This window comes from Pan paniscus, chromosome 5 (assembly GCF_029289425.2).
Source record: "Pan paniscus chromosome 5, NHGRI_mPanPan1-v2.0_pri, whole genome shotgun sequence".
Classification (NCBI taxonomy): domain Eukaryota; kingdom Metazoa; phylum Chordata; class Mammalia; order Primates; family Hominidae; genus Pan; species Pan paniscus.
Genome location: NC_073254.2, coordinates 60,641,696 through 60,665,967, shown reverse-complemented (window position 1 = coordinate 60,665,967; position 24,272 = coordinate 60,641,696). Strand labels below are relative to the sequence as shown.

Below are 24,272 nucleotides of genomic sequence, written 5' to 3'. Positions count from 1 at the left end.
TTCCATAAAATTTGCAGAGCAAAGCAGGTTGTCATCCAAACAGAGTCCAACAATGTTCAGTGATCTGAACAAAAGTCAGGCCCATTTTCACCACTCCTGCTCTCTGATAAGCATACATTGTCCTTTGAGTGTTTTGGGAGAGCACAGAGTTGACCTATTCTGGGGGACAAGGACTTATAAGATTGGACCACTCTGTTCCAAGTTTGGGCAATTTCAAAGGACAGGGCTTTGGGGAATTGGAACAACTTGTTCAACTTCATTGTCTTTGGGTCTCACTAAACATAGAAACCACCAGCCTCCCTCTTAATCCCCATCCCACGTGTTGAAAACCATAAACTCAAGTTACCACGAATAAAAGGCCATGGAAGAGTGCCCAGATGCCCTTCGGGATGGGATGACCCAGTTAGGAGGTAACAATGTTTGGGGTTGAGATTGTCCCTCTATTAGAAGCAGACAGAGAAAAAGCTATGACCAAAATGTTTGCATGGCTTAATTAAATATCAACAGAAATCTCTATTCACTTTAAAGCTCCAGCACACCAGACAAGGGATCCGAGCTCCGGGCAGGAGCCAAAACCACCATTGCAGATATGCGCCCAGTTTTACCAGCTAATTAGATGTTAAACTTACATTGTAACAATCAACCTGATATTATTGCCTACTGCAGATAGAACTAGAATTCTAATTAGGTCAGAATTCTAGCTGGGATTGTGTAGATGGACAAATTCTTTCAGGGTAGTTTGATATCACTGCTATAATTTATGGTAAAGACAGTTGGGATCATACTGGCAAACTAAGTACCTGCCTACACTCCCTCAGGCCTAAAAATGCCATTGATTATCCCAAAAAAACTGAGAAAATAATCCACTACAGTACGGAAAAAGACAAAATAGGGGCACTAACACACAAGAAGCACTGAAGGCTTTCTGAAAGAGTAATCAGGCCTGATGTTTGTAGTTTTAATGTTTACTTTGCAAACAAAGGTAGAAACAGAGTCTGGAGCTCGGATGCCACCACCAGAGAGGGTAGCTGTTCAGCCTCTCTCCTGTGCAAATTAACCTAATCCTGAACCTGTCTTGGTTTAATTCGCACAATTTCAGGTGCCAGGCTAGGTACACCACAAATATACCTCAGGGACCTCAATTGCAAAAACCTGGACTGCAAACGTTGGGGCTGCAGAGTTGACTAGGTTAATAAATTCTTTCTGAGGTAAAGCAGATAACACCCACTAATAAAAAGAATGAAAGTTCATCGTCCCATTGGCATCCTCGGGTGTGCAGGTGTTCCTCAGAGCAAAGCCCATGGTGTGCCCCATCGCCAACTCGTGACAAGGCAGGGGGCGGGGGGCGGGGGAAGGAAAAAAGCCTGGGATAAGAAATCAGAGAATACAAGTCGCTTTTAAACAAAAAACAGTGAATGTTAGAGTACACCCACCGTTGGGGTAGCACGCAATAATCTCTCAGCATCACTGACTCCAGCACAGCTGGTCCCCTGGAAAACGCACGTTGCCGGAAGGTTTTGTGTGTGACCAAGCAATTGGCCACCCCACGCCTTCGGCCTACCAGATGGGTCCCTGACCCCGGGAGTCCCCTCCCCCTCCACCCTCCAAACCCAGGCAGCGCCCGCCCCTGCCCCCGCTGATTGACAGGCCGTGCAGCTACTCCTGGGAGCCTGGCTTTCGGGGGCAACCCAGGCAGAGGTGACTATCTCTGCAGCAGCCAATCGAAGCCAGGAGGCGGGGCGGGGAAGCGGCGCGGTCAGGTGCTCCGCTCCAGAGTTGAGAGCAAGTGAGCTCCTGCGCGTTCCGGGGGCGCTCCTTCCTCCAGTCACCTTCCCGCCGTTACCCGCGGCGCGCCGAAGGGAGTCTCCTCCAGACCCTCCCTCCCGTTGCCCCAAACTAATACGGACTGAACGGATCGCTGCGAAGGTGAGTCCAGGGGGGTGGGTGGCTTCCCTCCCGGGGACCCACACTGCTCCTCTGGTTCCCTAAAGCAACGTCCCCTCCTTGCCACTGCACATCTAAGAAGCCCAGGCCTCGGTGGGCGGGATGACTGGGAATTGGGAACATAACCTACGCAGCGACCCTTCTGGGTGGCTAGGATGGAATCCTGGTGGAGAAGGTGGACACCCCCGCCCTTGACGTCTACCCGAGCTACACAAACCTACTCCTTCTGCACTTTCCCTCTTCCGTTTAATCGGTGCCCCGTCCTTCCTGATCTCTAAGTCTGTTTGTGGAGGAAGGGTTGGAGGGGAGAAAGAACTGGAAAGTACTCAATGAAATGTGGAGCCAGATCCAGGGATTCCACTGTTTTGTGCAGCATTTTGTGCACGAAAAAAAACAAAAAATTCTGATTGTTTTCATTCCCCACCCCCCACCTCTGTTTATTGCTCTGTGTCATGGATGTGATGTTGAGTCTTCTTGCCAAACATTCCTAAGCTTCAGACAACACTTAATCTTTGCTTACTTTTGTTGGTCCCAAGAAAGCAGTTTTCTCCTGCTTACACATGCGCCGAATTAATTTGCTAAGATAGATGAAAACGAGGTGTTCCATGTAGTTTATTTTCTCTGCTTTTAGCCTTAAATTACATTTGGTTGAGACTAGCCTTCCTTGTTTTAAAAAGGTGGGAGAGAAAATTAGGGGGAGAAAGGACAGAGAGAGCAACTACCATCCATAGCCAGATAGGTGAGTAAATATATTTGCAGTAACCTATTTGCTATTCCCTGCTGCAACTGTTTTTAATATTCCTTCCAGAATCAGAGAGAGTATTGCCATCCAAGAAATCGTTTTTAAATATAACATTTGAGCTATCATCTTGAGACCAATACCTAAAACAATTTCAGTTTAAGAAATGTCTAGGTATGGTGAAAGCACAGTTTAAAACCAGCAAAACAGAATTTATTGCCCTCAGCGAATACCCACAATGTACATATACCTTGTACTTCTGAAAGCAAAGCAAGCATGCCAAGTAGTTTTTATTTACCTGTACCTATAATACAGCAAGGTGAAACAGGATATATTTTTGAAGTTTAAAAATGTCTTCAGGCCGGCTGCGGTGGCTCATGCCTGTAATCCCAGCACTTTGGGGGGCCGAGACGGGTGAATCACCTGAGGTCAGCAGTTTTGAGACCAGGCTGGCCAACATGGCGAAACCCTGTCTCTACTGAAAATACAAAAATTAGCCGGGTGTGGTGGCGGGCGCCTGTAGTCCCAGCTACTTGGGAGACTGAGGCAGGAGAATTGCTTGAACACGGGAGGCGGAAGTTGCAGTAAGCTGAGATCGTGCCACCGCACACCAGCTTGGGCAACAGAGTGAGACTCCCTCTCAAAAAAAAAAAGTCTTCAGCTTAGGAAGATATCAAAAGCCAGTTTCAAGAGATTTATTTGTACAAGTGTGGTTTGATCTAAGTTTTGGTGGGTTTATAAATACCTTCATGCAGGAATGGGTAGAAAAATGAGAGAACAAAAGATCCCTGCTGGATGTGCACGCCTGATGAAAACTGACAAAATTTACATATCTATTGTTTATCCATACAGCGTCTTATTAGCTTTCTCCAATAGAATGAAAGTATTTTAGAAATATACACAGATTAGGGGAAAAGACCAACAACCTTGATTCACAGAGCTGTAAACCAGCGAAGTGCTTTTACTACACCTATCAATGATAAGATTAAATTTTGACAAATTTTAACATTAGGAAAGTCAACAACAAATTTCAGAATTATATTTCTGTTAATATTTAGTTTAGAATCTAATTATTTAGTTCAACGAAGGCTATGATTTGATTATTAATAAATGAATGTGGATTACTTTTCAATAAATATATCTGGATGTCACAAATGTTATTTCACTTCAAGAAACCAAATTCATCTATTTTCCTCTCTCTTTAGTAATACTTCTTTTGTCTGTGATTAACCAAACATAGGGGTTGAAAATAGAAGTGTGCATATACATATATACATATAATATATATATATATATGCACCATTATTCGATTTGCTAATGATACTTCATTGTTGCTAGGTTGCCATAGTTGCTCTAGCCATAATGTTAAGGATGTTCACAGGTATTTGACTATAAAAAAGTTTCTGACCAGAAGTCAAAAGTCTGGATCAACCTGAAAATGTTTCTAAAAGTTTTATGTAAATGATGTCATTTTAAAATGCTGTTGAAGAGCTCACTTAAATAATTCCTTTGAGGGATATTTAGATAAATTCTCAGAAGTGAAAAAGTTGTTTAAATGCCCCTAAACTTATTAGCTTTATTATTCATTTAGCCCCAGGTCTCTTATCTAATACGGAGTTCTGTGACATAATTCTTCCAGGCTGTGATTTATGAATATAACTGGGATTGCTAAGCACTGTTACTCTGAGTTTGGGGTAAAGTATACAAAACAAAATTATTGCCTTTAATTTCTATATGTTTATTCTACAGATTATCTTACACTGAACTGATCAAGTACTTTGAAAATGACTTCAAAATTTCTCTTGGTGTCCTTCATATTGAGTCTTTCAACCACCTTTTCTCTCCAACCAGACCAGCAAAAGGTTCTACTAGTTTCTTTTGATGGATTCCGTTGGGATTACTTATATAAAGTTCCAACGCCCCATTTTCATTATATTATGAAATATGGTGTTCACGTGAAGCAAGTTACTAATGTTTTTATTACAAAAACCTACCCTAACCATTATACTTTGGTAACTGGCCTCTTTGCAGAGAATCATGGGATTGTTGCAAATGATATGTTTGATCCTATTTGGAACAAATCTTTCTCCTTGGATCACATGAATATTTATGATTCCAAGTTTTGGGAAGAAGCAACACCAATATGGATCACAAACCAGAGGGCAGGACATACTAGTGGTGCAGCCATGTGGCCCGGAACAGATGTAAAAATACATAAGCGCTTTCCTACTCATTACATGCCTTACAATGAGTCAGTTTCATTTGAAGATAGAGTTGCCAAAATTATTGAATGGTTTACGTCAAAAGAGCCCATAAATCTTGGTCTTCTCTATTGGGAAGACCCTGATGACATGGGCCACCATTTGGGACCTGACAGTCCGCTCATGGGGCCTGTCATTTCAGATATTGACAAGAAGTTAGGATATCTCATACAAATGCTGAAAAAGGCAAAGTTGTGGAACACTCTGAACCTAATCATCACAAGTGATCATGGAATGACGCAGTGCTCTGAGGAAAGGTTAATAGAACTTGACCAGTACCTGGATAAAGACCACTATACCCTGATTGATCAATCCCCAGTAGCAGCCATCTTGCCAAAAGAAGGTAAGGCTGACTGAATGAATGGTGAGCTGAGACTAGAGGTGCATTTGCCCAGTGTGATCAAATGAATAGGGATTTCTGTTGCTGCGCCTTTAAAGTAGACTTTGCCTGTGTCATGGTAATATTCTGGGATTTAATCCTCAGACTCTGAAAAGACAAAATCTCTTTTCTCAAAGCTTAATTTTTTTTTCCTTTTTCCTAGAATACTGAACTTGATGTGCTCTATGTATGTATGGCAGTAGGTTTTAACCATTTTGGATCCATAGAATATTATGAAAGCTATAGCCTCCCTTCTCAGAAAAATTGAGATGGAAAGATACATACAAAACTTGAATGCATGTACAGTTATTTCATAGAATCCCCAAAGCCTTTTATAGGTTCCTAATTTGGACCTGCTTAACAAGGAAGCTGTGGAAGATAAGAAGGAGAAAGAGCTTTGGTCAATCTGAGGTTTATTTTCCTTATAAGTGTGGAAAGTAATAACAACACCTTAAACTTTTTACAAACCTCTCCTGGAATCCTTATACCAAACCTGTCACCTCAGTATTGTCTCCATTTTAAAGACAAGTAAATGACAGGTAAGTGACCTCAAAAGGTTTAATATCCTGAGGTCACAAAATAAGTGACAACATGACTCAGACATGCTCTTTGACATATTTTATCACTTTGCAGGGTTGGTCTTAGGTATCAAATGAGAGAACAGATTTTGAAAAGCTATAATATTTCACAAATGAGAATTCCATCCCTCAGAGGGGAATTAGGAGAATCATATGAAACAGCGAATGTTAAAATATGTGTGTGTTTTACACACACAGTTTTCAGCAAACAGCACTTTTTTTCTGGTTTAAGAAAATTAGCTAGGAGTGGTTGCTCACGCCTGTAATCTCAGCACTTTGGGAGGCCGAGGCAGCAGGGTCACTTGAGGCCAGGAGTTCGAGGCCAGCCTGGGCAACATAGCAAGACCCTGTTGCTAAAAAAAAAAAAAAATAGCCTGGTGTGGTGACACATGCCTGTGTCCCAGGCTGAGGTGGAAGGGTTGCTTGAGCCCAGGAGTTCCAGGTTACAGTGAGCTATGATCATATCACTGCACTCCACCTTGGGCGACAGGGAGACACAGTTGAAAGAAAAAAAAGAAAGAAAAAGAGAGACTGAGGGGGAAAGAGAGAGAGAGGGAGGGAAGAGAAGGGGGTGAAAGAGAGAGAGGGGGGAGGGAAGGAGGAAGGGAAGAGGAAACAGAAGGGGAGAAAATTACATTAACCCTTCAATTTCCTTTATAAAATTGGAATGATGTCCCCTTGTTGCGGTGCAGAAGATAAGGATGCAACCTCAGCAATGGATTTGAAAAACAGGAGGAGGATGAAAGACAGTGCCTGGGTAACCGCATTTGTAGTTATAGGGAGTACTTTGGCAACACCTCCAGTGTTTTCAGATGTTTCCATTTTACAAACTGCTTTCCACCTCCAGTCTCTTTTCCCAGCCCTCACCCACCCCTCACCATGTTTTCTTGTCTGGAGATTCTTCGTGTCTGCACTCACAACTACCAGAACCTAGTCATTTTTATTTGGGTATTGCAGTACCCTAGACATTTTACATAGTGTCACTAATTAATATGTATGTGTATCGAAGTCTTTAGAGGTTTCTGGATCTATAAAATGCCCTTCCTTAATTCTATAAGGTGAACTTACAACAGAAGATTATTTCCTAGTTTCCCCTCCCAAAATTGTTTTCCCCAAGGGGAAAAAGAATTTTTTCTTATGTTCAGCTCTCTGGTTTTTCACCTCCGTAGCAAGTCTGTTGCCCATGGTTGATGGTAGCTATGAGTATTTTGTTCTGAGTGCCTCTCCTCCCTTCTCTTTAGGTAAATTTGATGAAGTCTATGAAGCACTAACTCACGCTCATCCTAATCTTACTGTTTACAAAAAAGAAGACGTTCCAGAAAGGTGGCATTACAAATACAACAGTCGAATTCAACCAATCATAGCAGTGGCTGATGAAGGGTGGCACATTTTACAGAATAAGTCAGATGACTTTCTGTGTGAGTATGTTACAGTATTTCTTTCCATTCTGCATTACTTTTTGCTAAAATACAACAGTTTAAATACATAATACAGCAGTTTATTGATTGATATTTTTACTGTCTGTTACTTGAATATTAAGGAACTATAATGTTTTTGTACTTATCTAAAAATGCATTTTTTAGATATTGGTCCTTGATATATAAAAGATATATACAAAATGTCCCTTTAGGTAGAATTGGGTTTCTATCATGTTTATTGATTAAAAGAAAAGCAGATGCCTGACAATGGCATTTGTAGTGTGCTTGTGACTCATAGTGGCAGATGTATACAGATACATGGTTTCTGGTTCTTAAAACGGTTTTTGGCCAGGTGCGGTGGCTCTCGCCTGTAATCCCAGCACTTTGGGAGGCTGAGGCGGGTGGATCACGAGGTCAGGAGATCGAGACCATCCTGGCTAACACGGTGAAACCCCGTCTCTACTAAAAAAATACAAAAAATTAGCCTGGCATGGTGGCGGGCACCTGTAGTCCCAGCTACTCGGGAGGCTGAGGCAGGAGAATGGCGTGAACCTGGGAGGCGGAGCTTGCAGTGAGCCGAGATCGTGCCACTGCACTCCAGCCTGGGTGACAGAGCAAGACTCTGTCTCAAAAAAAAAAGCAAAAAAAAAAAAAAAATTTTTACATATAGATAATGATCCATAAACCAATGTTCAGATTTTTATGTCTTGTGCAGGTAGCTCTTATGTTAGAGGGCTTGCTCAACAAAGGACTGCTATCTTTGGCAAGATTTGTATTTTAAAGTTAATATAAATTCAAAGGGCCCTCTAGAAATGGTTTGCTGAACTACAGTTACACAATAGATTGGTCACCTCTATTTTTGATAGAAAACCTTAATAATACTCAATTTATATTATGTTTAATGATTCAATAATTAATTAAAGATTGACCACTGTATACCTAAGCCAGAATAGTTAAGCCCTAATGCCCCAAAGCAGTGGCTCTCAAAGTGTGTTCCCTGGCCCACCAGCATCCACATCAGCTGAGAGCTTGTTAGAAATGCAAATTATTGACCACATAAATGTCTTCTTTTGAGAAGTGTCTGTTCATGTCCTTCGCGCACTTTTTGATGGGGTTGTTTGTTTTTTTCTTGTAAATTTGTTTGCGTTCATTGTAGATTCTGGATATTAGCCCTTTGTCAGATGAGTAGGTTGCGAAAATTTTCTCCCATTTTGTAGGTTGCCTGTTCACTCTGATGGTAGTTTCTTTTGCTGTGCAGAAGCTCTTTAGTTTAATTAGATCCCATTTGTCAATTTTGTCTTTTGTTGCCATTGCTTTTGGTGTTTTAGACATGAAGTCCTTCTCCATACCTATGTCCTGAATGGTAATGCCTAGGTTTTCTTCTAGGGTTTTTATGGTTTTAGGTCTAAGGTTTAAGTCTTTAATCCATCTTGAATTGATTTTTGTATAAGGTGTAAGGAAGGGATCCAGTTTCAGCTTTCTCCCTATGGCTAGCCAGTTTTCCCAGCACCATTTATTAAATAGGGAATCCTTTCCCCATTTCTTGTTTTTCTCAGGTTTGTCAAAAAACACATGAAAAAATGCTCATCATCACTGGCCATCAGAGAAATGCAAATCAAAACCACAATGAGATACCATCTCACACCAGTTAGAATGGCAATCATTAAAAAGTCAGGAAACAACAGGTGCTGGAGAGGATGTGGAGAAATAGGAACACTTTTACACTGTTGGTGGGACTGTAAACTAGTTCAACCATTGTGGAAGTCAGTGTGGCGATTCCTCAGGGATCTAGAACTGGAAATACCATTTGACCCAGCCATCCCATTACTGGGTATATACCCAAAGGACTATAAATCATGCTGCTATAAAGACACATGCACACGTATGTTTATTGCGGCATTATTCGCAATAGCAAAGACTTGGAACCAACCCAAATGTCCAACAATGATAGACTGGATTAAGAAAATGTGGCACATATACACCATGGAATACTATGCAGCCATAAAAAATGATGAGTTCATGTCCTTTGTAGGGACATGGATGAAATTGGAAAACATCATTCTCAGTAAACTATCGCAAGAACAAAAAACCAAACACCGCATATTCTCACTCATAGGTGGGAATCGAACAATGAGATCACATGGACACAGGAAGGGGAATATCACACTCTGGGGACTGTTGTGGGGTGGGGGGAGGAGGGAGGGATAGCATTGGGTACCCTAAAACTTAAAGTATAAAAAAAAAAAAAAAAAAAGAAATGCGAATTATTGGGCCCAAAACAGACCTACTGAATTTGAAACTGTGAGGCCCTGGTGAAACACACAAAAGTTTGAGAACCATTGCCCTTAGGCATACATTATAAATACCATCTACTTGATCAAGCATTTATGATTGGGGCTACCACTACAAAACAAAGTCCCTATTCATAGGAAAGCTTTTACATAAGTCACAATGACTTAATTTTAAGTCTGAATTTCTAGTAAGAAGTGTGATATAAGATAATTATCTTTGCCTTCATGAGTGAGAGTCTAGGTCCCAACTTCTCATAGAAATGAACACAGCAATCATCCAGTCAATTACAAAGTATATAATGATATATTCCCAGTGTGACTATCAATTAATGAAATAGCATAGTACCCTGTCAGATAATTACCAGTGATTCATAACTTCAGTGCTATTTTTACTTAAATAAACCTAAAAGAATCATGGCATCTAGAATGACTTCTTTAGACACATTTTTCCTGGTAGATTTCCAATTACTTTGAAATGACTAGGGGTCAGTTTATGACTTTTTGAAAAACTGATTTAGGATTTTTTCGAGGCGGATGGGGCAGGGAGTGTTCCTATTGCATAGTACCCTGAAGCAAGTATGGGTATTAGAGATGGATTTACTAGTCATTCTCCTTGCCACCTTTAAGATAAAGCCTGTCAGTTTTGCTTGGGTGCCATCTTATCAGCAGTAGCTCCTTTGCCTTGTACCTTGATACCATGCTAAGCACACATGCCTTTGAAATCCAGCTGTTATCAATTTCGTATCCATTTTATGTCACTTGACACGTGTCAGAAGACCCCCAAGTTTTTACCTTATTTGTAGCCACACTAAAAGCACATAATGCTAAGTTGGATCCTGATTAGAGCTACCAAAATCAGGAGTTTCCTACTCTCCTCTACTCTGACCTTTGTTTTTTAGTAGTAGATTATAGCTGTAAGTACAGGTTTGATTTTTATGGTTTCTTTTGTTTTTCTTTATGTATCGTATTTTCCCTTTTATTGGTAACTATGAGTTTATTGGCTTCAGATTAAGACTAAGAGCACCTTTATCTCTTTATCTTAGAATAATAATTGGAACATAGTAGGTACCCCATAAGTATTTGCTAAATATTACTTTGCCACCAGTAAAAAACAAAAACAAAACAAAACAAACAAACAAACAAAAACTCTAATTTTTCCCTAACTTGGCTCTGCTTTGTTCTTTACCCTTCTTCCCCTGCTGCTTAAGCCACTGTTGGCCTGTAAGAAAGATTCACAACCATTTGACTCTTCAATTCCTGAAGAGAATTGTGATGTGGACAACAGCAGAGATTGTTTGTCAAAGATTGTTTTGTTTACAGTCAAACTAGATAAGATGTGCATTTAAGTTCAGAATTTGACCATACAACAATTATGTCCATTTTAATGCATAGTTGCCTAACTTTTTCACATATTTTCTCTTTACAGTAGGCAACCACGGTTATGATAATGCGTTAGCAGATATGCATCCAATATTTTTAGCCCATGGTCCTGCCTTCAGAAAGAATTTCTCAAAAGAAGCCATGAACTCCACAGATTTGTACCCACTGCTATGCCACCTCCTCAATATCACCGCCATGCCACACAATGGATCATTCTGGAATGTCCAGGATCTGCTCAATTCAGCAATGCCAAGGGCGGTCCCTTATACACAGAGTACTATACTCCTCCCTGGTAGTGTTAAACCAGCAGAATATGACCAAGAGGGGTCATACCCTTATTTCATAGGGGTCTCTCTTGGCAGCATTATAGTGATTGTATTTTTTGTAATTTTCATTAAGCATTTAATTCACAGTCAAATACCTGCCTTACAAGATATGCATGCTGAAATAGCTCAACCATTATTACAAGCCTAATGTTACTTTGAAGTGGATTTGCATATTGAAGTGGAGATTCCATAATTATATCAGTGTTTAAAGGTTTCAAATTCTGGGAAACCAGTTCCAGACATTTGCAGAAACCATTAAGCAGTTACATATTTAGGTACACACACACACACACACACACACACACACACGGACCAAAATACTTACACCTGCAAAGGAATAAAGAGGTGAGAGTATGTCTCCATTGTTCACTGTAGCATAGGGATAGATAAGATCCTGCTTTATTTGGACTTGGCACATATAATGTATATATTTAGCAACTTTGCACTATGTAAAGTACCTTATATATTGCACTTTAAATTTCTCTCCTGATGGGTACTTTAATTTGAAATGCACTTTATGGACAGTTATGTCTTATAACTTGATTGAAAATGACAACTTTTGGCACCCATGTCACAGAATACTTGTTACTCATTGTTCAAACTGAAGGAAATTTCTAATAATCCCGAATAATGAACATAGAAATCTATCTCCATAAATTGAGAGAAGAAGAAAGTGATAAGTGTTGAAAATTAAATGTGATAACCTTTGAACCTTGAATTTTGGAGATGTATTCCCAACAGCAGAATGCAACTGTGGGCATTTCTTGTCTTATTTCTTTCCAGAGAACGTGGTTTTCATTTATTTTTCCCTCAAAAGAGAGTCAAATACTGACAGATTCGTTCTAAATATATTGTTTCTGTCATAAAATTATTGTGATTTCCTGATGAGTCATATTACTGTGATTTTCATAATAATGAAGACACCATGAATATACTTTTTTTCTATATAGTTCAGCAACGGCCTGAATAGAAGCGACCAGGCACCATCTCAGCAATGTTTTCTCTTGTTTGTAATTATTTGCTCCTTTGAAAATTAAATCACTATTAATTACATTAAAAATCAAATTGGATAAAACAATGTTTTCTTTCTGGTAGCACATAATAACAGAGAACAAGCATCTTTTAGATTTGAGCATTTGAAGATTCAAAGTTGCGAAAGAGCACAAACCATATTAGGTAAAATATTGGCCACTCAATCCTTGAAAAGAACTGTGTGGAGCCTGGAAAAAAAAATTAGGACCACATGTGAGATGTTTGCAAGACACCCAGAACAGTGGTAAAGTGTGCATACTAGAAAAAGCAGCAAAATAACTCTTTGTGGTAACAGGTATCAAAACATGGGAGCTGAGATGATATAGCCCTGTTTCAAGAAATATGTGAATACCCACCTACCAGGTGCTCAGTGGAATCAAAGATGAATCCAAGTTCACAAATAGACTTCTACTTCCAAGGTAGTACTTTTGACCTGCCTGGTCATCTCAGTCTTTTCCATTCCAACAACCTAAGGCTGTGCTTTAGATTTCTAAGTAATCAAGAAGTTTGGGAGAGGCATGGTATTACATGTGGCTTCTTAGAGGAAAGAGGAAGCCCTGAAAAGAAAGGCTTTCCTTGAAGAAAATAGCATTTTACAGACACATGGATAGTACTGTGATTTCATGTATATATATGTACCAATTGGCTAATGAGTAGGTAAAATTGTATTACTATTCCAGAAAGAAAGGATAAATTGGATGTGAAGAACTAAAGTGACCTAGTTAAAAATTTAAACAAATTTAAGTGCTTCCTAAAATTTGGTGAATGTCTTATTTTTTAAATTGATAATACCAGTAAGGAATGTTGGCACATAATTCCCATTTCATTATAAAACCTCTTAATAGAATAGAATCAAATAATTCGAAATGGCCTATAGATTAAAAAGCTGAGAAAGTATATGGTAGGTAGCAAACTCCCCAGAAGTATGGACTCTGGATTAGACATCTCAGAATACATGAGCACTCATGTTGGCTTGCTTTGTAGCTATGAACTTACCCTGTATTATTGAAATGTCAGCATAATGACTGGAAGGTGAAATTGGTCCATTTTAGAGCATTACTATTATGCTATCTGTCCATTTAAATTAATAATTGCATTAAATTCATTTTAGAAGATGCTATTACATTAGTAGTAAGAAAGTAAATTCATATATAAATATTTGATTATCAGATGGTTTACTTACAGATACTTATTTTCCTGTAAAATAGGAGAGTTTACCTGAAGAAAAATAAAACTTTTAACTTTTCTGGGAAAATCACATCACTTATCATCATTGACATCTTTTTGTTGTTGTTTTGTCTTACCTGCATGTCTTCATGGTCAAGCTTTGTATGCAGTGAACTCAAATTAGTACATGGAAATAAAAGACTAGCTAATCTTACTAATTGTAAGAATTTTAGAAAGGTCAGAGGAATGGAGCTTCTCTCTGTGCCCCCATTTTTTCTCAACATCCTCCTACATGAGCCATTTTGTAAAGTTTATTAATTGTTAGGATTTTTAAAAATTCAGTTTGTATTTTACAATTTCTTCTCCATCACCTGCAGTTTAAGTTTAAATTGCTTTTCAAAATGCTCTGTGATCTTGTAAGTATCCTATTATTAGTCTTAGTTTCTTACAAGAACCTATTATTTCTAGAAAATCTAATGAAAGACCCCAGCTCTTCTAGTTCTCACATTTTTTTTTCTGTTTTTCATTAGCTGAAAAACATACTTGATAATCACAGAGCTGGGAAAGCTCTAAGGGATCATTCAACCCTTGATTTAACAAAAGCTCTTGCAAAGCTGTGAAATTTGCATGACATATTAGTGCCAGAGCTGGAGGCAGGACCCAGGTTCCATGACTGAGTTTATACTCAAAGTCAAGCTGCAGTCTAAGTTGGTTTACTTCCGGTTCATCCTAAGGTAGCCCTTTGAGATCCTACCCCAGCAGGAGGTGGTTAACTGATGTTCCCACCCTTGGCAGGCTCTCTGGTCCAACTTTTAACAGTCAGCTACACAAGGCTTATAGCTTTCTTTCAGACTGGCCAATGCCCAAGGGCAATGCCCCAGGACAAAATAGTCCTGAATGCTAGACTCTTTCAGGATTTCAGTCTTCTCTGAATGTCACCCTGGTAATTCTTCATAACCTTGTGGGCAATTTGATTCTTTTTAAAAAGACGTTTTAAAATGCATTTTGACTTCCAATCAGGACAGGATAGCATGGTCCTGCTTTTCCTTGTTCCTCCACACTAAGCATAATTATAGAGCCTGGAAATGGTGCAAGAGACTCTGAAGGGTGGTAATAAGGCTGAGAGCTGATTAGGGAACCTGGGGCTGGAAAAACAGCACAGCGGCAGGGCTTCACGTGTTTCTCACCTAACAGAAGGAGGCCACACAGAGCCTGCATTTCTTAACCCCCACCTACCAAGACAGCAGCCCAGGGAGGTTTATTCCTCCCCTGGATCAAAGAAGAATCTCTGGTAACATCAGGGCAGCCCATGTCATCAGCAAGGGGAATTGCCATAACCCTCCAACTAAGAATATTGATTGGAGTCCCATTAAAGAGCAGCCAAGAGGAGCATTCTCCTTCCCACCACTGAAACACTCTTCCACTGAGACATAGAGGTGGACAAACAAAATCTGCAAAAGAGACCAAGCTACAGCAGACAGTCTGGGGAACCTCTTTGTTTCCATGCTCTGAGACTCTCCTCCTCTACCTAGAGACTTTGCAATGTGCAAGGCGCACCAATAAAGGAATCCCACTACACCATTTCCCTACCAAGAGATACCTGGCAGCTGGCCTGGGGAAAACCCTTCTGCTTTCCTCAGGCAGGACCAGCAGAGACAAGTGGGAATTCCAGCAGCACCACACAATCCAAGCAGACCATAATCCAATAGCACTCCAAAGGCTGTGAAAATTAAGCTGCCATTGGAATCACAGCCCACAAAAGTAGGACAAGATCTACATGCTAAACCTAAACTGTGTGACTTTCTGCTAAAATAAAAAATGTAAAGGGAACTCATCATCTTATTACATAATATATAAGATATCCAGGATACAACTGAAAATTGCCTGTTATACCTAAAACCCAGAAAATCACAACTACAATGAGAAAAAAAAAATTGACACCAGCACCAAAGTGATTCATATGTTGGGATCATACAAGAAGAATTGTAAAACAGTTGTCATAAAAATACTTCAATGATCAACACAAATCCTCTTTAAAATGAAAGGTAAAAATCTCAGCAAAGAAATAAAAGCTATTTTTTAAATGGAAATTATAAAACTGAAAATACAGTGGCATTTAAAAAAACCACATAGGCTCAATAGTACAATGGAATTGGTGCAGGATAGAATCAGTGAACTTAAGTACAGAACACTAGAATTCACAAAACTTGTAACAAGTCTCAGTGATCTGTGGGACAATAAGAAAAAAATCCAACTTCCATATCACCAGGGTTGTAAAAGTTGAGGTTGAAAGACTACTTGACAAAATAATGACTAAAAACTTCTCCAACTTGACTAGACACAAATCTACAGATCCAAGAAGCTGAGTGAATGCCCAAACAGAATAAACCCAAATAAATCCACACCTAGGTACATTGTAGGTAAACTTGTTAAAAAGGGCCCCCCACCCAACAACTTAAAAGAAAAATCTTGAAAGTAGCCAAAGAGAAGCAATGCATTACTTATAGAACACCAAGTCTGATGACAGCAGATTCTTACCTGAAATCATGGAGGCCAGAGGCAATGGCACAGTATTTCTCAAGTGCTTAAAAAAGAAGTGACTTTCATAAATTCTGTATACCATGAAACTATCCTAAAGAATGAAGGGGAAATAAAATCATTCTCTGAACTAGAGAAATTAAAAGAAGTGGCTGCTAGCAGAAGACCCACTTTTAAAGATAGGTGAAGAATGTTCTTCAGACATAAAGGAAATGGTAATAAAAAAAGAATCTTAGAGTGTCAGTAAGGAAGATGGAAAAATGAGAACAGCAGATACTTGAGTACATACAATAGATTATCCTTTTTCTCATGAGTGTAATAAACCATATTTGATGTTCGAAGCAATTATAATGCCACCTGATATTCATGCCAATATTTAGAAGCATGGAAGTTAATGGGACCTAAATGGAAGTGAGGTTTCCACACTTCATTCAAAGTGGTAAAATGCAGATACCAGTAGACAATTATAAATCACAAATGCATATTATAACACTCAGACCAGCCACCAGAAAAACTATACAAAGAGACACACTTAAAAACACTACAAATAAATCAATAAGGAATTAAAAATTTTAACATAACCCACAGGAAGGCAAAAGAAGAGAAGCAGAAATGAGAACCAGGGGAAATCCTAGAAAACAGATAATAAAATGGCAGAATTAACATACCAATAATTACCTTAAATGTAAGTTATCTAAATACATGAATCTCAAAAGACAGAGATTGACAGAATGGACCAAAAAAACTGACTCTACTATATGTGGTTACAGTAAAAGAACTTCAAATTCAAGACACAGTAGGTCAAAAGTAAAAGGGTGGGAAAAGTTGTACTATGCAAACATTAATTTTTCTTTTTTTCCCCTATACAATACCAATGTAAACAAATATTAATTTTTGAAAAGCAAGAATGGCTATATTAATATCTGACAAAATAGACTTTAGAGTAGAAAGGATTACTATAAAGAGGATTTTACATGATGATAAAAGGAATAATGATAAATTTATATAATATATAATATTTCATCAGGAATACATAACAATCCTAAATATTATAAATCCTAAACAGCAGAATCTTAAAATATATGAAGAAAAAAGACTGATAGGACTGAAAGGAAAAACAGATAAATAACAATTTAATTGGGATTCAACACCCTCTTCTCAATAACTTCTAGAATACCTAGACAGAGAATCAGAAAAAATATAGAAGATCTCTACAACACAATCAACAACGTATAGAGAGTACTCGATCAAACAACAGCATAACTGGCAAAAATACACACTAGGATAAACATTTTTCTCAAGCACGCATAAAATATTCACCACCATAGGTCCATTCACTATATCCTGGGTCATAAACAACCCTCAACAAATTTAACAGAATTGAAATCATACCAATTGTGTTTTCTGACCACAGGGGAGTCAAACTAGAAATCAACAACTGAAAGATAACAGGAAAATCTCTAAACCCATGGGAACTAAACAACATATTTAAAAATAATTCCTGGGTCAAAAGGAAAGTCTCAAAGGAAAAATTTAAAACTACATAGAATTTAATGAAAATGAAAACACAATATATAATATCAAAATATAAGATTCGAATCGAAAGCAGTACTGAGAGGGAAGTTTATAGCACTAACGGCTTACATAAAATGAGGAAAGGTCTTAAATCAACAACCTTAGTTCATACCTCAAGGGACTAGAAAAGAAGAGCAAGTTAAAGGAAGCAAAAGGAAGAAAATAATAAACATAACAATAGAAACCAATGAAACTGAAATTAGAAAAACAGTAGAGAAAATTAATAAAACAAAAATCTACTACTTTAAAAAATTAGTAATATTGATAAACCTATATAGCAAGACTGACAAAAAAAAAGCCACAATCACAATATCAGAAATGAAATAGAGGCTATCCATGCTGATATTAAAAGGTAATAGAGAACTATTAGGAACAAGTTTACCTCATAAATTCAACAACTTAAACTTGAAAACCACAAGCTACTAAACCTCAACCAAGATGAAACAATCTGAATAACCTTATACACAATAAATAAATTGAATTCATTATTAAAAAGCTCCAACAAGCTAAAGAAAAATATACGATCATATCAATCTATGGAGAAAAAGCACTTGAAAAGATCCAATACTAAGGTATTTTTTTTTTCATTTTTTAAAGAAAGAAAAAAAAAACCTCTTAGCAAGTTAGGAAAGGAAACTATCTCAACTTGATAAATAACATCTTTTTTAAAAAACTGCAACTAACATCTTAGTTAATGGTGAAAGACTGAATGCTTTCTCTTTAAGATTGGGAATGGGTGAAGGATGTCTGCTATCATCACTCTTATTTAACATAGTACTGGAAGCTCTAGCTACTGAAGTTCTTTCTAGCAGGAAAAAAAACGCATACATCGTGATAAAAAGAAATAAAACAATCCCTATTTCCAGGTGACATGCCATTGCAGAAAATCCCAAAGAATCTAAAAAACAAAACAGAAACTCCTAGAACTAACAGCAAGGTCTGAAGACACAAGATAAACACATAAAGATCAGTCGATTTTTATATATGAACAATGAATATATGGAAACTGAAATTAAAAATGTAATACCATTACATTCACTCCAAAGAAAATAAAATACTTCATTATAAACTTAACAAAATGGGTACAGAATCCTGAAAATTACCAAATACTGACAAATCAAAAAGCCTTCAAATCGAAGAAGTTTTCAATAAATAATGAGACATACCATGTGCAAAAGTTGGAAGATAACATAGTAAAAGTGCCAACTCCCCAAATTGATCTATAGATTTACCGCAATTCCTATTATTCAAAATCCCTGAAAATCTTTTCTTTTTGGTAGACATAAACGAACTTATTCTAAAATTAATATGGGAACACACAAGCCCTACAATAGGTAAAACAAAACTGAAAAATAATATAGCTAGAAGAATCATTCTACCTGATATTAAGTCCTATTGTGTAGATACAGTAATCAAGACAGTATGGTGTTGGCAGAGAGACAGACAGGTAGATAAATGGAACAGAATAGACAAACCTGAAATGCCCATAAATAGTCCCCATAAATAGTCCCAACTGATTTCTGACAAAGGTTAAAAAGCAAATCAATGGAGAAAGGACAGCCTTTTAAACAACAACAACAAAAACCCTGAACCTTGACCTAAACCCCACACTTTATATAAAATATAATTAAAAATGTATCATGGACTTAAATGAAAAACAAAATTTTAGAAAAAAATATAGGAGAAAATCTTCAAAACCTAGAGCAAGACACAGTTCTTTGGCTTGTCACCAAAAGCACAACCCATAAAAGGAAAAATTGGTAAACTGGGCCTCATCAAAATTAGCTTTTTTTTGTTGTTCTGTGAAAATCCATGAGAAGAGGCTAAAAAGATAAGCTACAGAGGAAGTACTTGCAAACCACATATCCTACAAAAGACTAGTATATAGGATATACATAAATAGTTCTTCACAACTCAAGAGTAAAATACAAACAATCCAATTCAAAAATAAGCAAAAGACATAAAGAGACATTACACCAAAGAGGGTATATACGGTAGCAAATAAGCTCTTGAAAAGATGTCAACATCATTAGCCATTCTGTAATGCAAAGTAAAACCACAATGAAATGTTACTATATTCCTATCAGAAAGGCTAAAATATAAAACAATGATAACATCAAATGCTGGCAATGATGCAGAGAAACTGGACCACTCATATATTGCTGCTGAGAATGTACATGGTACAGCCACTCTGAAAAACAGTTTGACAGTTTCTTATAAAAGTAAACATGTGACCCAGCATTTGTACTCATATTTATACCAAAAAAATGAAAACATATGTTCACACACAAAAAAAACTGTAAACATACATTCAGAGCAGCTTTATTTGTAATGGCCAACACTAGAATCATCCCAAATATCTTTCAGTTTGTTGAGTGGTTGAACAAACTGTCCTACAAACATATCGTGGACTACTACTTGGCAATAAAAAAGAACAACCTATTGATATGTGTACCAACTTGGATGGATCTCCAGGGAATTATGCTGGGTGGAAAAACCAATGCTAAAGAGTTACATACTGTAAAATTCCATTTATATACTATTTTTTAAATGACAAAATTTGAAATGGAAGGTGATTATAAAACAGCAACGCAAGAGATTCTTATGGTATTGGAACTATTTATTATATTAGCTGTGGTTGCCGTAACAAAATACCAAATATGGGGTGGTTTAAACAATAGACGTTTATTTCGCACAGTTTCAGGAGACTGGACAGTCCAAGATTAAGATTCCAGCAGATTTGTTTCCTGGTGAGGGCTCTCTTCCTGGGTTGCAGACAGCTGCCTTCTCATTGTACCTTTACATGGCCCCATGGGCATCAACTCCCTATATTTCTTGAAAAGTGCATGCCCAAGTGCCAAGTATGATCTTAGAGGCACTCACCACTTTAGTGTTCAGGCCAGTCATGTCTGGGCCAAGAAGAAAGAGGCTAAGCATTGTCAGGTTGCATCTGTGGGAAGCTAGCCAAAGCCAAAATAAAACTGGAGTAAGAGTATATTGACTGCGTTTGAGGGTATACAAGAGAAGTCTAATACACCCACAGATGTATGGATTCTTGATTTTAACAAAGGTGATTAATTCTGTTTATTTTTTAATCCTTGGGTCAATACTATACTCTCTTATTATATTTTTAGAATTATTCCTGACACCTGATAGAGTATGTCCTACCATTTTATTTTTTTCAAAATTGTCTTGGCTCTTCGCATTTCTACACAAATTTTAGAGTCGGCTTCTGCAGTTCCATAAAAAAACAAATAAAACCCTGCTGAAATTACTTGGATGCAATTATCAGTTTGGGAAGAATTGCCATCTTTATAATATTTAACCTTCCAACCTATAAGCATGATATAGCCCTCTATTTATTTTGGTCTCCCTTAACTCCTTTATAATTTTCTGTGCAAAGATTCTGCATGTATTTTGTTAGACTTATTCCCAAATATTCCATGCTTATTGATAGCAATGTAAATAATATGAGTTTAAAATTTTCCTTTTCTAATTGTTTTCTGCTGAGATATAGGAACACACTTGATTTTTGTATATTGACCTGATATCTAGCCATTTTTTAAACTCAGAGTTTATCTGTAGATTGTTGGATTTCTTATGTGTACTATCATGCATTTGTGAATATGAGTTTTATTTTCCAATACTTATTTCTTTTGCTTTCCTTATTGCACTTGCTAGGACCTGCAGTACAATGTTAAATATAAGTGGTGAGAGTGGACATCCTTGCCCTGTTCCTGATCCCAGGAGAGGAACATTTGCTATTTCATCATTCAGTATATTAGCTTTGGCTTTGTTTTTGTTTTTTTTTAATAGATGGCATTCATCAGCTGGTGGAAGTTTCCTTCTATTCCAAATTTAATCAGTTTGTTCAACTAATAAATAGGTGTTGAATTTTGCCAAATACTTTTCCACATTCATTGACTTGATAATGTGTTCCTTTTTTTCTATTAGTATACAGCATAACATTGATTGATTTTCAATGATCAAAACAATTCTATGCCCTGTAGTAAACTCCACTTATTCATGTGCATTATCCTTTTGAATTACCACTGAATTCAATTAGATAATATTTGGTTAAGTATTTTTGTTCATAAGAATGCTGGTCTTTTAATATATTTTTTCACGTTTTTGTACCAGTGTTATACTGGCCTTATAAAAAGAATATGTTGGCTGGGCGAGGTGGCTCACACCTGTAATCCCAGCACTTTGGCAGGCCGAGGTGGGCAGATCACGAGGTCAGGAGATGGAGACCATCCTGGCCAACATGGTGAAACCCCGCCTCCACTAAAAATACAAAAATTAGCTGGGCGTGGTGGCACGTGCCTGTAGTTCCAGCTACTCAGGAGGCTGAAGCAGGAGAATTGCTTGAAACGGGAAGGCGGAGGTAGCAGTGAGCCGAGATCGCACCAATGCACTCTAGCCTGGTGACAGAGAGAGACTCTGTCAAATAAATAAATAAATAAATAAATAAATAAATAAATAAATAAATAAATAAAACGTGTTCCTTCGTCTTCTATTTTCCATAAGAATTTATGTAAAACTGGTATCATTTCTTCATCAAATGTGTGATGAACTAATCAGTGAAACACCTGGACTTGAAGTTTTCTTTATAGGGATGTTTTTGATAAATTAATGTCTGTGATAGATATAAAGCTATTCACATTTTTAATTTGTTTGGTAAGTTGCATTTTTCGGTGAATTTATCCATCATTATGTAAATTGTCAAATCCATTGGCATAATATTCTGTATTATCTTTTTGACATATGTAGGATCTGCAGTGATGGCCCTTCTGTTATTACTGATATTGCCAGTTTCTGCTATCTCCCTTTTTTCTTTAGGTCATCTTACCAATTTTACTAGTATGTTTTTAAAAAATAAATTTTCACTTTATTATTTTTTCTCTTTACGATTTCATTAATTTGGACCTTATTTTTATTATATCCTTCCTCCCACTGACTTTGGATTGTTTCCTCCTTTTACTGTTTTCCTAAAGCGAAGGCTGTAATCATTGATTCTGAACCCTTCAGCCTCTCTTAAGATAGGCATTCAAAGCTGCAAATTTTCCTCTAATGCTTTAGTTGCATACTATAGATTTTAGTGCTACATATTTATGATCATTCATTTCCAAATATTTTGCCTTATTTTTATTTTTCTCATAAGTTATTTAGAAGTGTATTGTATTGTTTAATTTCCAAATATTTAAGGATTTTCTGAATTGTATTGTTATTGACCCTCTTTCCATTGTGGTCAGAAAACATACTTTGTAAAATTGCGGTTCTTTGAGATTATTTACTGAGACTTGTTTTCTGGTCCTGCATATGACCAAACTTGGTAATCCTTCAATGTATACTTATAAAAATAATATATTTTGCAGTTTGGAGCTGTAATCTCCTCTAAACCTCATTTAAGTCAAGGTGGTTAATAAAATCACTCAAGTCTTCTGTATCTTTATTGTCTTTTTTTCTTGGTGTGGTTGGTGTATCAACGACTTAGGAGTGCTAAATTCTTCAATTATGTTTATGAATTCTCTTTAGTTCCATCAGTTTTTGATTAATGTGTTTTTAAGCTGTTTTTAGGTATGAACACTTTTAGAATTGTCATGCTTTCCTTACATATTGGTCCTTGTACATTAATGAACTCTGTCTCTGAAAATTATTGTCTTGAAGACTACTTTTTCTGATATCAATATGTATATATGTACTATAGCTTTATTATGGTTAGTTTCTGATATGGTTTTGCTGTGTCTGCACCCAAATCTCATCTTGAATTGTAGTTCCCACAATTCCCACATGTTGTGGAAGGGACCTGGTGGGAGGTAATTGAATCATGGGGGCAGTTACCTCCATGCTGTTCTCGTGATAGTGAGTTCTCATCAGATCTGATGGTTTTATAAGGGTTTTTCGCTGCTTTGCTCTGCACTTCTCCTTACTGCCACCATGTGAAGAGGACGTATTTGCTTCCCCTTCCGCCATGATTGTAAGTTTCCTGAGGCCTCCTCAGCCTTGTGGAACTGTGAGTCAATTAAACCTCTTTCTTGTATAAATTACCCAGTCCCAGGTATGTCTTTATTAGCAGAGTGATAATGGACTAATACAGTTTCCATGGCATGTTATTTTCTATCCTTTTTTAAAATTCAATTTGTGTCTTTGTATTTAAAGTGATTCTCTTGTAGACTACATGTAGTTGGATATTGCTTTTTCATCTACTTTGATAATCTCTGCCTTTTCACTGGAATGTTCAGTCTATTTACATCTAATTACAGATGTGGTTTAATTTTCATTTTTGAAAAATGTTTCTTTCATTCAAGATTGGTCCATAGTTTTTTTGTGTGCTATTTTTTCAAGTTCAGTATCAGTTTTATTCACCTTAAAAATAATATATTTCATTTTCTAAAATGTTAGCTTTTTGAGGCAAATATAAACTGATATCCAAGCCTGATAGAGTCACTAAAAAAAAAGGATTGTCTTTGAGGCCTGATACTTTTTTATACACTATAACTGCCTCAACCTTTTCCTAAATACAGAAACTGGTATGTTTTTGTTTTCGCTTTCTCTACTGGAGTCAGTTTTATCCAGTAATTTTTTTCCTAGGAAATTATTCATTTATATTTTCAAATTTGTGCCAAATAGTGCAGATGCAT

General features: G+C 37.2%; 1 protein-coding gene across 1 annotated transcript; it reads left to right on the top strand.

Annotated features, from left to right (window-relative positions):
* The first annotated feature begins 1,669 nt into the window (after positions 1 to 1,669).
* On the top strand, positions 1,670 to 23,077 carry ENPP5 (ectonucleotide pyrophosphatase/phosphodiesterase family member 5). Its single transcript, XM_003833209.7, has 4 exons — positions 1,670 to 1,926; positions 4,433 to 5,287; positions 7,143 to 7,319; positions 11,037 to 23,077. Exons 2-4 carry the CDS (start codon positions 4,468 to 4,470, stop codon positions 11,462 to 11,464), a joined length of 1,425 nt encoding a protein of 474 aa, XP_003833257.1. The 5' UTR covers positions 1,670 to 1,926; positions 4,433 to 4,467; the 3' UTR covers positions 11,465 to 23,077.
* Positions 23,078 to 24,272: the final 1,195 nt, after the last annotated feature.

Bases quoted from the DNA above. Each gene is read 5' to 3' on its own strand.
- ENPP5 (XM_003833209.7), top strand. From the start codon at position 4,468: ATGACTTCAAAATTTCTCTTGGTGTCCTTCATATTGAGTCTTTCAACC. The intron at 5,288-7,142 runs GTAAGGCTGACT...CCTTCTCTTTAG, and splicing joins AGCCATCTTGCCAAAAGAAG to GTAAATTTGATGAAGTCTAT. The intron at 7,320-11,036 runs GTGAGTATGTTA...TTCTCTTTACAG, and splicing joins TAAGTCAGATGACTTTCTGT to TAGGCAACCACGGTTATGAT.